A 15,162-nucleotide genomic window follows, 5' to 3' on the forward strand; every position below is an offset into this window, starting at 1 on the left:
CAAAATTTGCTAGCTGGAAGCACTGCTGTGAATTCATACAGCTCGAGGGTGCTGTGCCAAATAGACACTTGTCCAGCCCAAATCACTTTATACCATGGTGTTGAGAAATGTTATCTGTTACAGTTCAAACAATCTCTGCAGGGTAGTGAACATAGCATTCAAAAGCAGAACTGAGGAGGTGTACCTGAAGATGACTAAGTTTTGCCCATAACCCTGAGTAACATACCCCTGAGCTCATTTGCACTCCACTACTGTTTCAGTGCAAGAGGGTGAGAAACCAGTTTACCCTTGGGTTTGGGATGTTAGTGTCAAGTCTTTTTCATACAGTTTTTCATAAACTCTCGTCCTTTAACTATGAAGAAAGGGATTGTCTCATGACCACCATTATGTTTTCAGCTATGTTAAAAAAACTAGATAAAAGCAACACAAGTTTCATTTACCTCATATATCTTGCTGGCAGTCAACTAGAATATTAAAATGTTAAACAAAAGTAGGCACAACCTGCAGGACAGGACAATACGCTTAAAACAGCTGTGAACGATGTCAGGCCTCCTGTAGAGGAAGCTACCAACTTTCTGTGAAAAAGTGGGTGAGCTGGATCAAAAATTATTTGAATAATCATGCTTTCAGAAGGAAATTAGGGTTATGAAGTAGCACAGAGGAAGCCAACCTTCCAAACCATATAAGTGACAATCTTCATACTGAGGGCCACCAGCTACTTACCTTTGGGAACTGAGATGAAGTGAAACTACTTTACCAGTAGATGATGGCAGCAGGTCCTCAGGGGCCCACCTATCCATCAGGCTAGTGAAGGCTTCGACACATCAGCATGACTCAGGGTAAGCTGGCACCCTTGTCCTTGACTGACACAGTAAACCCCTACCTCAGAACAGACCCGCTGCTGTAGTACAGCCCCAGGGTAGGAACTGTGTTAAACTTGCTGGCAGTCCATCCCTGAACATAGACTGGCCAGTGAATGACATGTACAATGAAAGTAGCTATTCCACTGCTAGAACACGCTCTAGTGAACAGTAGTCTCAGTAATTTTACATTTTTCAGCTCCTGTTCAGTTAGATTTTCCCCTCTCTTTCCTCTTCTTCATTTTGCAAACATTATGTAGCGTTATGTAGCATTACTTAGCAACACAGATGTGTCTGCTGTCATCCTCTAACCAACTGTGGCCCTATGGAAGTCACATGATCACTTCCATCCCCACTGAACATGGACTCCACACTATAGCCAACTGCTTTATCTCTGAAGGTCTTTTCTAACTTCTGGAGGCTACTCCAGATGACTTTACCATCTATTTAACTTTATTGTTAGAGTCCATTTTTGCTACAGTGAAACACTAGCAAAAGGCACTCCTGTCACTGAAATATAGTGAATATTTTGGTAGTTTATTCATTCTGTATTTTCAGCTAGAACAGAATGAATAAAAGAGCCAGATCTATTACTTACCTATGGCACACTAACAACAGAACCATACAGATGTGTACGTTAATCACAGTATCATTTTTTAGTTGCTCACACTATATTGTCTCAAAAATCTCCTGCTAACATATTCCTAAGATATCCATTATCCTATAATGGATAACTCAAAAGCAAACAGAACCAGAAAATGATGTGATTATACAGTATTTAAGACCACTGTTAATCGAAGTTTTCTGGTAGTGGTGACACATAGCAAGCAAATACCCAGTGAATCCCAGTTTAATCATTTTATTCACTGAAACACAATAATCTGGGTTAGGTTTAAGCAATTTTTTAAAAAGCATGTGATTTTTTGTTCTGTTCTTCCTTTGCCAGCTCTGCCGTTGCATTTAGATTAATCAAAACCAGTGCATTCTTCAAACCAAAGTGTAATGCAGGAAAGACTTTGTGGTGTGCTGTCTCCCGAGCAACTCCCAACACCATAGATAAAATCTTATTCAATGAAGAGTGATATGAATAGAAATAATGACATATGAAAATTTGTTCCAAGTTCTTTCAAAACAGAGTCAAAAGTTTATTGTGAGTAGTTGTATGAATGTCAAGGCATAAAACATGGTAATGGCAGAGGAAACAAACAGCAATACCTGCTCCCCAGAAAAATCCATAATTCTAGATGGGTTACTTACAAAGTAGTACTGAATAACTTTTTAAATAGATGTTTTCAGAACCTAGAATAAAAACCAAATACTTGAAAGTGGAGCTGAAACCCTATTTGAAATTGAAGCTGCCCTTTTTTAATCTCGGTTTGCATTTTCTGGATGTTCACTAGATGGACTTATGCTCTGAACCAGGACTACCCAAGAAGAGACCACGGCATGACAGTCCCAGGTGCAGTTTTTGCACGGACCATATTCTCTACCCTACCATGCTTCGCCTCAGCTGATATCCCTCCCTCAACAGTTATATTCCTATTTCATCCAGTTGCAAAGATATCCCTGAATTGCCTTCTCAAACACAATGGCTAGAACTACACCTGACAGAATATACCACGCTGTCATGTCCAGCCAAAGCAACTCAGGGCCCTGTGTGACTTAGGCATGACTTAGTTCACCACTAGCTTGCTGCAAGGTCAGTCCCTGAATTCCAGATAACCAGGAGGCAGGTTGCACCACTGAAACGCTCACCCTTGTGGTATAGTGTATTCCTGGTGGCTTTGCAGATCTTCAGTGGTCTGTGGCCTACAGACTAAGAATCAAATGCAAATCATCAAAAGTATTTAGAAAGACAGACATTAGGGCAAACCTGAGCTTGGTACTTGCTATCTCAGTTATTCCTTACTGCAAGCAATGTAAAAACAGTATTGTTCACTGCCGTCTTGCAGACTGGAGTTCTTAAAAGGTGTCTGGAGACAATGAAGCTCAATTTGCACAGTACAAACTAGATATAAACTCCTCTGCTACCTCTTGTCCCTTCCACACGGCTGGACTTTTCTCTAACAAAGAAGAAAGATTTCTCCTTTTTAGTAGACTTCAGAGAACATAGAGAAAAGAAATGTTCAGCTTGCTCTCCTCCTTTAATTGACCTCTAGGTCACTCACTCTGCCTGCAAATATAAAGGAGGTGGCTGCACACAAACTCCTGAGGTCGCCTTTGGTCCTATATCCTGTCACTGATGAAAAGATTTTAAGAATGAAAGCAAGAGTCAATATATTCTTTTCTTCAATGAGTAATAGAAGTTTGTAAGAAAAGATGGATTCTTCCCAGTTTTATAAACAGAATTAAAGGAGTTCCCTTTCACCCCCTAGTCTCCTTTTCCCATCTCCTAAACAATCACATTACAGGTCTTCTGCTTCTCAAATTGGGACTGATGCAGAGTCAGGAGTTCTTGCTACACTTCTGCATTTCTCGAGAAACATGTTTGAGACACTTGCCATAATTCTGGCAGGGTCAGAGAACCAAGCTTTGTTAACCAGTGGACAAAACACACAGATGCTTACGGTGTGATGTCTGTATTCCTGAAGCATGTTGAAAATCACGTCTCTATCTCATGATATCATTTACGTTCAGGATGATCCTCTTGGGTTTAGTTTGAATCCTTAGGCTGCAATTTCCACAAACAGAAACAGATTTTCTAGGTTAGGAAAGGGCTTCTCCCTAACTTTCTGCAGCACTGGAAATGCAATACCCCAACATCCCATCACACTTCAACTCTGTAATTCTGCTTGTGAAGAGAGCAGTGAAGGCATCATAGGAGATAGCTTAAGTTTCTCCTCATTTTAATACTGCAATGATTCAACACAAGAGAGGAGATGTGATCTCTCTGCAAAAAGATGGTACAACAAAAGAATCTGTCAGCTCATTCCTCAAAGGTCTCTGCAGCACACACTCTGCAGCAGTATTTTTATGGCATCATTGTCTTCTTTAGTAAATATAAAGTCACCCTGCTGCCTTCATGTTAAGCCTGCAGAGTTACTCAGACAAGTGTATAAATAGTTATTTTTCTGTTACTATAATCATAGTAATTCATCATTTCTGCATTTAATCTTCCTGAAAGGTTACTGGATCTAAGCACGAGGTGCACAAAGAAAAAAGTAAGAGAGCAAAACAGAATTACATTAAACAGTCCTGTCTCCACTCAGCACTGGAGTCGTCACGTACAGTTCTGACTACTAACATACATGGTTGATTTAGAGCAAGTTTCTTCTTGCTGAAATAGCTAAATGCAGAGACATACAAACTACATAACAGATACACAAATGACAGGGCTAGAGGATGTAGCCTTAAGCTGTGTCAGGAGAGGTTCAGGCTGGACATCAGGAGGAATTTCATTGTGGAAAGGGTTGTAAGGCATTGGAATGAACTGCCCAGGGAAGTGGTGTAATCACCATTCCTGGATGGAGGTGTTCAAGAAATGATGGGGCATGACACTTAGTGCCATGATCTTGTCGACAAGGTTGGTGATCAGTTAAAGGTTGGACTTGATGATCTCAGGGGTCTTTCCAACCTAAATGATTCTGTGATTCTGCAAACATTAAGACCTTGGAGAGACACCTAAGCTACTGTCCCTATAGTTTAGTTAGAAAATCCTGAGCTAGCTTTAAACCAGGTAGCCCTTTTATGGTGGCAGTAGCTTGGGCCTTGTCAACAGAGTCATGGCCATGTGGCATCACATTATGTTTTTTACCCTGGAAAATTATCAAGTCCAAAGATGTGACTCTGAGGGTCCTAGCACAAAAGTTCAGGGACCAGCTTCTACTGGCACCCCTCATCTGCTGCTCACAATCTTTATCCAATCCTCTTATGAACTACAAGAGAAAAGTTTTTCTTACAAGAGCAAAAACAATCACTAAATGTAAATAAAGGAAGAAAGAAACACTTGAGAATGTCTTCTGATCCAAAGAAAAGGATAACAAAATAATTAACAAGCAAATTTAATAGTTAATAGGTTCAAATAGCAGCTGTATTTTTCAAATCCCATTCTTGTAAGATACTTCTTTAGCACCATCAGATTTTCACATAAAAATACTAAGGAAGTGCAAAGTATTATTTCAACATCCAAGCATGCAACATATGAAAAGTACCAGTACGATAGAGGCCCACGATCCACCTATGATTGCAAACTTTCCCTTACACATGGACAGCCCGCAACTGCAGCAGTTTGTTTTGAACAGAATGGCACCGACACAATCTGAATTCCTAAGAAAGATATTCTGAGTCAGACTAAAGGTCTGTCGAAATGTGGAAGCTGTCTCCAATGGGTGTCACCAGCGGGATGAAGAGCACTGAAGAACATGTAGTTATGAACCCCTAAAATATTGCTTCACCTTTCAACACTTGGTGATTGTATTTAGAAGTATGTCAATAGATTTTTTTCCATGTTTCTCCCATCTTTAAATCCATGTAGTCTTTCAGCATTCACCAATCTTGTTGCAGAGTTCCTCAGCCTTCTTACATGTTGTACAGACTACTCCACACTGTACCCATTTCATATACCCAGTTCCTATATTGTAAGAGACTGTGAACTATAACTCTTTATGCCACCCATAAGCCTTGAACAAACCCTTGGTCATGAGTTTTCCATGCTGAAGACTCATGTTCTGAATATTTTACCCTTATCTTTACATACTTTGCTCTCTCAGCTTTATAAACAATATTTTTTCCACAACAAAGTGCAAATCAGTTTGCTCAAGCAGGCAGTGTAAGTGCCAAACCCTGAATTGCATAGCAAATGGGTGCAATCATTTTTCTGCACCATGAGTGAAAATGAACAGCTTGTCTTCTAAAGGAGTTATTCAAAGTTACCCTGGTTGACTGGGAACTGATAATACACAGAGAACACACTTGAGACTTTTTCCATATACTGAGTTTATTCTTGGCTAGACACCCAGTTTAGCTTTACATTAAAACCTGGACTTAAAGTGTTGCATTATGTATGAGAATCCAGATAAGTTTACAGCATTAATTATTCCACACAAAAGAAAACCTGCCATTAGCAATTCAATGCATCATTTACATCATCATAATAAAAATAAAGATTCCCTTTCTTCCAGTAAATTTGGGCATAACAACTGCCCCACTTTGCCACTTGGCTCCTTGCTCTTAAGTTACTTATTCACAGGTGTGCTCCTATTAACTGCAATAATTTTGAAAATTAGTTTTATCACATGAACTTTTGACTGGTATCCATTACAGTGTCATTCTGCCTCTCCCACTGCATCTAGAATATCATGGTTTCAAAGTTCAGGGTGCTTTGTAAAAGTAATTTATTTGCCATGGGCATGCCCAGGGTACTGGTTTCTCACTTTACTACAAGAGAAATCCTTCAGAGCTCTATCAGTCTGAGAGGGTTAAGAAAAATTAACACACAGAAGAGTGGGTTTTGGTGTTGTCAGCAACAAACACATTCACATACATGTAAGTACTAAGGTGCTGAGCAAGGAATGTTGCTAATGGCACTACTTTAATAAGCCTGTAAGATCATGATTTTCCGCTAAGTAATGCACAGAGCAACCTTGGCATTCCTGTAAACAGTTTAAAATTTAAGTATTAAAGAGCATGTAACAGTGGACAAAGGACACATGGGGTGAACACCGGTGAAGGTAAATAAAATGAGCAGAGACAAAAGTCACAGCCTCCTATTTTAGCAGTGGCAAGTAGCATTTCAAGGCCCATCTTGCACAAATGCCCAGGGCAATGAGACATGTAGGAGGGACAGAAGAAGTTCTTCCTATTTTTAGGTTCGAGAAAAAGAATTGAAGAAAGGCCCTTTGATGGGTGAGGAAGAAGCCCTGGTGATATGGCATACTGGAGCCATGGTGACAACACAGTAATATTCAGCATCAGGAAACGATAAAGAAGATGATCGAAGTAGCCATCATATTTAGTAAGCTCAATTGTATTACAAGGGAAAGGCACTGCAAATAGACATACAGAGCCTATAAAATGATAGGAACAGTGATCAGTGAAGACAAGCTAAAAAAAAAAAAAAAGGGCAAAAGGGCAATGCCATGAAGGGATGATTTCCAGAAAATGCCACTGTGTTACAAAACCACTTTTTTTTTTCCCTCTGGGAGAGAGAAAGGGCTGATCAAATTATAAGGTGCAGAGATGCAGGCTTGTGAATACAGTGCTCCCTGCTAGGCTATCTGCTCCACTGATGCAATGCTCCAGCCCATTCAGCTTGAAGTCATGGCCACCACTTATCAAGGTGGAACACAGTGTGCTTACCCTGCACCCTCATCAGGTCTTCACTCCCATACTAGCATCATCATGGCTGGGCTTCGTGAACGAAGATTTGGGAAGGGTTCTACCCATGTTTGTTGCAAGCGCATTGGTGGCTAAAAAGGCCAATACGAGGCAGGCATGTCCGGTTGCAAAAGGCACAGCAGGAAGACTCCTTAGATGGTATATTCTGCAAGGCACAATTCTTTCTGCGTTGTCTTTTTTCCTCAAGGGTGATCCTGCGTGCTTTCTCAAAAGCATCAGCAGCGTTATAGATGGTGTGTCTCCAGACCTCCCGATTTGAGGCCAGAGTAGACCAGTTACGATGATCAATATGGCCAAGGCTGAGATGTTGTTTCAGGGAGTCCTTGTATCTTCTCTTTGGGGCTCCTCTCTTGCGGCAGCCAGTGGCAAGTTCACCATAAAGCAAGATCTTAGGGAGGTGGGTTGTAGGCCTGTATGCTGTTTTCAGGGCCTCATAGAATCCTTTGTGATCACCTGTATCTGCACATAATTGAGTTTTTTCAGCTAGATCGATCCACCACTTGTTCTGGATGTCACGGAGTTTCTGTTGGAGCTTGCTGCACGCAAGACGAAAGGCCATTTTTCTTGCGTGACAGGATGGCAGTGCAAGGTGTGCTTGGTAGGCGGTTCTCTTCTTCCTCAGCAAGTCCTGGATTTCTTGATTGTTTTCATCAAACCAGTCCTTGTTCTTCTTGAGGGAGAACCCTAAGGATTCTTCGGAGGATTGCAGGATGCTGTTTTTAATATAGTGCCAAATTGTTTCAGGAGAGGAATCTGCAGAATCTGTGGAATGGTTTTCGAGCCTAGTTTGAAGGTTTGCCTGGAATCTGTCTCTTACTGTGGCTGATTGGAGATTGTTAACTTGGAGTCTTCTCCTTGGGATACCCCCCCTTTTAGGTTTGAATTTGAGATTGAAGTTGAGTTTACAGCGCACAAGCCGATGGTCTGTTTGGCATTCTGCGCTGGGCATCACGCGGGTATGGTGGACATCGCGGACATCTCTCCGTCGCACCAAGACATAATCAGTGAGGTGCCAATGCTTAGATCTGGGGTGCATCCAGGTTGTCTTCAGACTATTTTTCTGCTGAAAGATAGTATTAGTGACGGTGAGCTGTTGCTCTGCGCAGAATTCTAGCAGAAGTCGACCATTATCATTGCAGTTTCCAACACCATGCTTGCCTAATATTCCTTTCCAGGCTTCAAAATTCTTACCTACTCTGGCGTTGAAATCACCAAGGATAATGATGTTATCATCTGCAGGCACCTTTTGGGTAAGGCGGCGCAGGTCAGTGTAAAATTTATCTTTTTCAGCAGGGTCAGCTTGGAGAGTTGGGGCATATATACTAAAGAGGACAACGTGTTGCTTGTTGTGTAGTGGAAGGTGTAGGGAGATAATGCGGTCAGAGTGACCTGTCGGCAGATTTTCGAGTTTAGGAACAATAGAGTTTTTGATCATGAAGCTGACTCCTGAGAGATGTTTTTCAGTTCTGGGCTTACCTGACCAAAAGAGTGTGTAACCGGCACCATGTTCTCTGAGGCTGCCTTCCTCGTGAAGCCTTCAGGTAAGCCCAGAACTGAAAAACATCTCTCAGGAGTCAGCTCCCATACTAGACATCAAGGACAATCACCAACAAAGTCCTCAGCACACTATCTCAACACACTATCACAGCCTACAGAATCAATTTGTTTATTGTTACAGAATGCGAGACAAAGATCTCAAAAGCACTCCTCTCCCAGAAGTCCAACAAAACAAACTAACCCAGTTATTCAGATTTACAAAAGGAATGTGTTCGCTTTCAGTTAAGCTGCTTTCCCAATGATAAGCACGCTCATAAAAAACACCATGACAAAGAAAATCCACATGAAAAACCTGTCCATCACCTTTGCTACTTTTTTCCACTCAATTCCTTTGGCCCTGTTTGCTTTATGGTCTCGAATACAAGTAGCAATATACTCGATATTTTTAATCAGCATTTTGTAACAGGAACAGCAATTAACAGTCTCCCTAACATTTTCACCATGAACTCCATGCAAATTTCCATTTAGCTTCTCCCCAAGATTACAGTCATCATTCCTATTGGAAAGAGGACTCCTTACCTCTTTCTGCCTCCTCTGACACCCATCATCTACCTCAAACCTACGTTCTTCTTCTTTCTCTCTTTTTGGGCTTGTACAGTTTTCACCCACATCATAAACAAAAAAGATTTTTGACATGTAGTCCAAAATAACCACCCTGGCCCATTGTGGAACAGGTTTTGCTTCTGAGCCACAATGATGGAGATTCATTATAATGATCGTCAATGCAGTGGAAGCTGTGATCATGGTCATTGTTGCTATGTAATACTTTCCTGGAATACAAAATAAAATCACATTAGAGATGCTATCCTACTAAAAAAAAATCAGTGAGAAAAAACAATGTGACAACATAGTGTTAAGCATAAATGCAAGTGAAACAAATTTTTAATCGTGCCAATTCTCTGTACTGAGATCACACTTAATTTACCACTTAAAAACAAAGATTAAAGCCATTAAAATAAAATCTCATCTTCATTGCTGGTATGCCTGTTATCAGATGAGTAAGTGACTATTGTATCAGCATTGCAAATATCTACAAGCCCACACCTCTGATTTCTTGAAACACACCCATTCAGAAAGCAGCTCAAAAATGTTTGTCAGGAGCCTTGCTCTTTTCCTAACATCTGCAAAATCCCAGTGTAAACAGCTTCACCTGGCACACAAGGAATCCCATTTCTCAATGCATTAACAAAAGCAATGATAATGCTTTGTTGGAGCTATTGATGCACCCCACACCAGCAGATCAATGCCTTCACACTCACACAGGCCAGTGAATATCCAGACTGTGCTCCTATCCACAGCTAGTGTGCTGACAGCTAAGATGTCAGAGCACAGAGCTTAAGGGTGGCGAGCTGAAGCGAATACATGCTCCTCTGCCCTTGATTTTCACAACTGAAGTACAGAGCTGACCAGCCAACCAACCTACCCTGCCTTGTGCCTATGCCAAGAGGCAGCTCCCAGCCCTGCTCTGCCTCTGTGCAGCCTCCGCAGGAAAAGCAAGGGCTGGCAGCAAGGACACAGGACACATCACAGATAAGTGTGATGTGATCCCTGTTTTCAAAGGAATTGGAAAGAATAGCGAGAGAGAGTGAGGGAACAGAGAAAACAGACTGAAGCTAGGATCCTTTTGTTACACGAGTTCTTCTGAACTTTCAGACATAGATTAAATTTCAGTATAATGGATTTCCAGGAATTATAATTCAGTGAAGAAATTGTCAGATATTAAGTCAACTGTGAGTGTGTCAGCCAGGCCATCCAACCATCTGCATCTCACAGAAACATATCTTGAAACAGTCTGACCTTGTGCTTATAGCTCTTGCTTGCTTATAGCTCTTGCTTACACTTCATGTGTTGGTTCTAAAATAGCTTTCCATTATTAGCTTTATTTCAAGACATGATACCTTATTTCTAAATATCTAACTATACTTTATAAATATAAAATAGTTAATACATAATTTAAAATAAACACAAAATAACTTTTAAAAACTGCAGCATACCTGTACAACTTCCACACACATTTTAAGTATTTCACTATGTTTTAAAAATGTAGCAAATTCATCTTCCTAAAAGCCACAAATTACATATAGATTCCATGACATACAGCCCTGCTATTAACAAGTCATGGTTAAAGACAAAGCATGTAAAGCTCACCTATCAAAGGTACGTTTTCAGATGGAGGCATGATCTCTGCAACCATCAGCTGGAACACAGTCAGAGCAAGAAGAACGGTAACACCCAGAGACACTTTCTCGCCAGAGTCTGCAGGGAGATAGAATCCCAGTGGAGCCAGGAAAGAGATCAAAATGCAAGGAAGCAACAGATTAAATATGTAGAAAGATGACTTCCTTTTCAAAATCAATGTGAAGGTCACATCTGGATAAGGCTCAGAGCAGCAGCCATAAGTGATGACATTCTTAACTGCTGGCATACCGTGAATCTCCCATTCCACATCTTCTACAAAGTCAGAGAGGTCACCACTATCGAGAGAATTGATGATGTCTACCTGATTACCATTATAGGTCCAGGAACCAAACGTAAGGTTGCACTGCTGGCTGTCAAAAGGAAAATAAGACACATCCACTACACATGAGCTCTTCGTGATAGCAGGTGCATCCCAAGTGATTTTTCCATCATATCTCAGCACAACATTAGTATTCACTGGTTCTGAAAAGTCATCATCAGCCCTAAAAGATAGAAAAATGACAGCCAGGACTGACGGGCAACAACTTAAGAGTGTGGACCAGGGAAGAGGGGGCAAGGGGAAGACCTTCCTTTCACACCATTAAAAGCATGCTCTGAAATCGTATTAATGCTGAATTTTAGTAGGAACTTACTATTAAGTAATATCTACAGGTACCACTACCCATTAATGTCAAACACCAGTGGTGCTAAACTATGTTGTATTTGTTGTCTATAGCTTCCTCAAACTTGATCTCAAACAGGAATCAGTAGGATAAGAGTCCATTAAGAGATTAAAACAATCTGTTGGTCACTACTGGCTTGGAAGGGCAGATAAGAAGTGCAGCCTTCATGTACCACCTTTTTGTGGACAATCTTCCAGAGCTCTCAAGGAGCCTCAGCAGAAAGCACTACAGACTGCCAGGGTATTCAATTCCCAGTGCAGAGAAATTCAGAACAGCTCTGTTGTGTAGCATAATCAATTTCCAAATCTTGGCTATAGCTTTATTGCAAAATATTTAGATGATCAACAACAAATGTTAAGACAACAAATATAGCCCTTGCTAAGGTAAGGTAAAGTTCAGACTCTGTGGGTCAATTCCTCCTTCAACCCTCTCCCTCCCTCAAATATGCAAGCTAATATTTTCCAGCCACACTCACTTGTTATATAGGACAATATCTGGTCTCCAAACCAAATTGCTTGGAATCCTGATAGAATCCAGCCCATCATATTTATCTTTGTCCCATTTGAGGTATGCATCATACCAGCTTTGTCGAATCCATAAGTAAGCTGACAAAATTTGGTTCCTTTCATCCTGCATAAAAACGTAGAAATATTTCTAGCTGAAGGTGACAAAATCATGTCTTAGATGCAGACAGCATTTGTGGTATAGCTTTAATGTAGTGCTCAAAACAAGGCCACAAGAGTAATTCTCAGACATGTATCTATGCCTATACATTGTACAGGGAGATCGCTTTTTTGGACTTTCTCTTGGCCAAACCTTCTTCCCCCTGCACCCTCCCTAGCTTTAATCACAATGTCTAAGGCTCCCAGCATCTTAAGAATTTCCTTTTGTGAGCTTTAAAATACCAAACAGCTAACAGATTCAGGCTAAGAAATTCTTTGAAAGCTTGGTGAGGCCTTGAAGTTGTAATTCAGAAGTCACAAAAATAATCTTCCCTTCTCCTTCCAGACACATTTTGTTTTGCCTTAAAAGTATATCTAGCAGAATCATATTTATAAAAATTTACTGAAGGCTGATTTTAGGGATTTTATGTAGAAATTAATTGCATCTTAGAAAAAGCGTTTGCTATATTTAAAACTCAGCAGAAGTTGCCTGGAGGGTTCAATACCAACACCTAACTACAAAAGAAGTCTTAAAAATTCAATGTTGCAAGCAGATAAGAATCTACAAAGAACTGGAGAACAGGACCCTGAGGAATGCATTACTTCCTGAGGAAGCATTACTTCATTTGTCATAACAAAATGAAGGGTACTTTTCCTGCTCCTAACAAAAGTCTTACACCTAATACATTTCTGCATATTTTTAGAAAAACAGAACTATACTTTTACTCACCATGTCTTTAATTTGGGACAATGTGATCTGAAGGGTAACATTCAGTACTTTATCTGTGTCTTCCACTGGTCTTAGAGCATTGGAGTAGTCTTCAAACAGTTCATTAAACAGCATGTGAGCATATTTTCCTTTGGCTGATTCTACAGCTAGATAACATAGATTTGTTCAGTAAATCAGACTAAGTATACTAAGCAGTATAAGAAAACATCCTCTTTCTACTGCTTCAAGTAGTATTTGCTATAACTATATAATATCATTATTATATAGTATATTATATATATAAAATGATACATTTATCATTCATATACTGTCAAATATCATTAGTTCTGATACAAGAGTACACCTCATGAAACTATTCAAATAAGGACAGCATCCACCTAGGGTAAATTAAAAGCTAACTTAAGCTTTTCACATACACTGAAAAACACCTGTATACAGCAAATCATACAATTCTGGAAGATAAATATCATTACTCTTATTTTACCAATATCTTTCATAGGCAGAGGTTGCTGACTTACAGTCAGCAAAGTCTGCAGTCAAACTTGCTCCCAGGTTATTGACTTTCGGTGTCTCCCCAAAAGCAGCACTGGTAAGACTCACACTACTTTCAGAATTTAGTCTTTTTATTTTTAAACTATCACCTGTAAAAAGTCTGAGCTGCTTTTCTTCACAAATTGTCAATTGCTTGATGTATGAACACATCCTTGCACATCTTTTCAAAACCATGTATCTGGAGATGCTTCTTGTTATCCAGACTTAGTCACTAAGGATAAGTCACTAAAACCTGCGGTTTTAAATGACACTGTTTGGCTGTTCCATACTGTTTTGTACATCACAGTTTCTCCAGGTAGCCTCTGTATCACCTTTATATAGATTCACATATTTCTGCAAGCAAAGAACAGTACCACTCTGTTACAAACCACCACTGAAGGTGGGGTAAGTGAGGTTCAGGGCAGATTAGAGTGAAATGACACTGAATGACCTGTGTGTGTACACATGGCAGGTTTATTTTAGAAAATTTGGTTGCAATGGAAAGGAGGTATGTACCCGTTTTGGTTATTATCTACAGAAATGAAACAATATAAAAGTATCAAGATATCACTTAAGAGAACATATAAGGAAAAGAAAGAAAGAGAAAGAAAGGATAAGAGTAGATATAGGAGAAGAAAGATATCACCATATATGATAAAAAGTATTATCCCACCTCCAAGGTCTATTTCTTATCAGTCTCCTCCCTTATCTGGTTCAAAACCCAGTTTGTTCCTAAACAAAGGTTGTTTTGTCATGGTCATCCTTCGGTGGCGAGCGCTCAACTCCTTTGCATCGGGGCTGTTAGTGTGCTAATCACCAGCCATCCGAAAACTTTCTTCCTCCCCTTCGGCTGCAGAGTGCAAATCTGGCCTCATCAAAGCACCTGCTGCTTTTGCAAATGGCCTATTTTTTGCATCATTAGCCCTTTCACATTTCGATCTCTCATACATTCACAAGACTTATGCAAATACCAAGTGAGCAATGTAGGGAACAAGTGTTCTTTGGATTACATCTCTCTGGTGATTCACACTGACTTCCTGCACTATTTAGAGTCGAAAGCAAATATTCCTGAATAAAAAGATATCCCAGCAAATCAAAGCTTCACAAGGAGCACTGCAATTCTGGTCTGCACGATCATTCTGCCTATGCATCGGTGAGACAAAGTAAAACACAACAGACTAAATACTCCAGGAGATGTAAAGCACAGCAAGTCACAAGATCCCATCTGAATAAAATAAACCTCGATGCAACATTTAGCAGTATTCTCACCTTTGAGTATCACTGCTGTGAACAGAAACCCCAGAGAGACGTAAAAGGAGGACAAGCTCTTTCTCTTCATTTCTGGACCTTAAATAAAACTGTTCATCCAAGGGCACAAAAGTGTTTCTCGCCATCCAAAACTAACAAAAAAAGTAAATCAAGTTGCACAGCTGCATAAAGATGCTGATGCACTGATGCGTTGCTAGAAGCAACTCAGTCCTCCCTCAGGAGTTGTCAGAGTCCAAGAGCATCGACTGTGTCTGCCACTGCCTGGGGCTCTGATGAACCCTCCCCTCTCTTGGTAACCTGAGCGCTGACTGCTCTCAAGCTAATACTGAGTCAGAAAACAAATAAAATCCTTTGAC

General features: G+C 40.3%; 1 protein-coding gene across 1 annotated transcript; it reads right to left on the minus strand.

The window, feature by feature from the left end:
* Nucleotides 1-8,975: 8,975 nt before the first annotated feature.
* On the minus strand, nucleotides 8,976-14,876 carry CHRNA9 (cholinergic receptor nicotinic alpha 9 subunit). Its single transcript, XM_017805149.1, has 5 exons — nucleotides 14,807-14,876; nucleotides 13,007-13,152; nucleotides 12,090-12,244; nucleotides 10,902-11,434; nucleotides 8,976-9,523 (listed from the first exon to the last, which is right to left on the minus strand). Exons 1-5 carry the CDS (start codon nucleotides 14,874-14,876, stop codon nucleotides 8,976-8,978), a joined length of 1,452 nt encoding a protein of 483 aa, XP_017660638.1.
* Between the last annotated feature and the right edge of the window lie 286 nt (nucleotides 14,877-15,162).

The sequence above is a fragment of the Lepidothrix coronata genome, unplaced genomic scaffold, assembly GCF_001604755.1.
Source record: "Lepidothrix coronata isolate B3197 unplaced genomic scaffold, Lepidothrix_coronata-1.0 Scaffold0, whole genome shotgun sequence".
In the NCBI taxonomy this organism is placed as follows: domain Eukaryota; kingdom Metazoa; phylum Chordata; class Aves; order Passeriformes; family Pipridae; genus Lepidothrix; species Lepidothrix coronata.

What these genes read in the sequence shown, in the direction of transcription:
- CHRNA9 (XM_017805149.1), bottom strand. Translation starts at nt 14,876, where the DNA reads ATGAAGAGAAAGAGCTTGTCCTCCTTTTACGTCTCTCTGGGGTTTCTG. An exon ending in CACAGCAGTGATACTCAAAG is followed by an intron (nt 13,153 to 14,806) that starts GTGAGAATACTG and finishes TATGTTATCTAG; the next exon opens with CTGTAGAATCAGCCAAAGGA. An exon ending in GATATTGTCCTATATAACAA is followed by an intron (nt 11,435 to 12,089) that starts GTGAGTGTGGCT and finishes TCTATCTTTTAG; the next exon opens with GGCTGATGATGACTTTTCAG.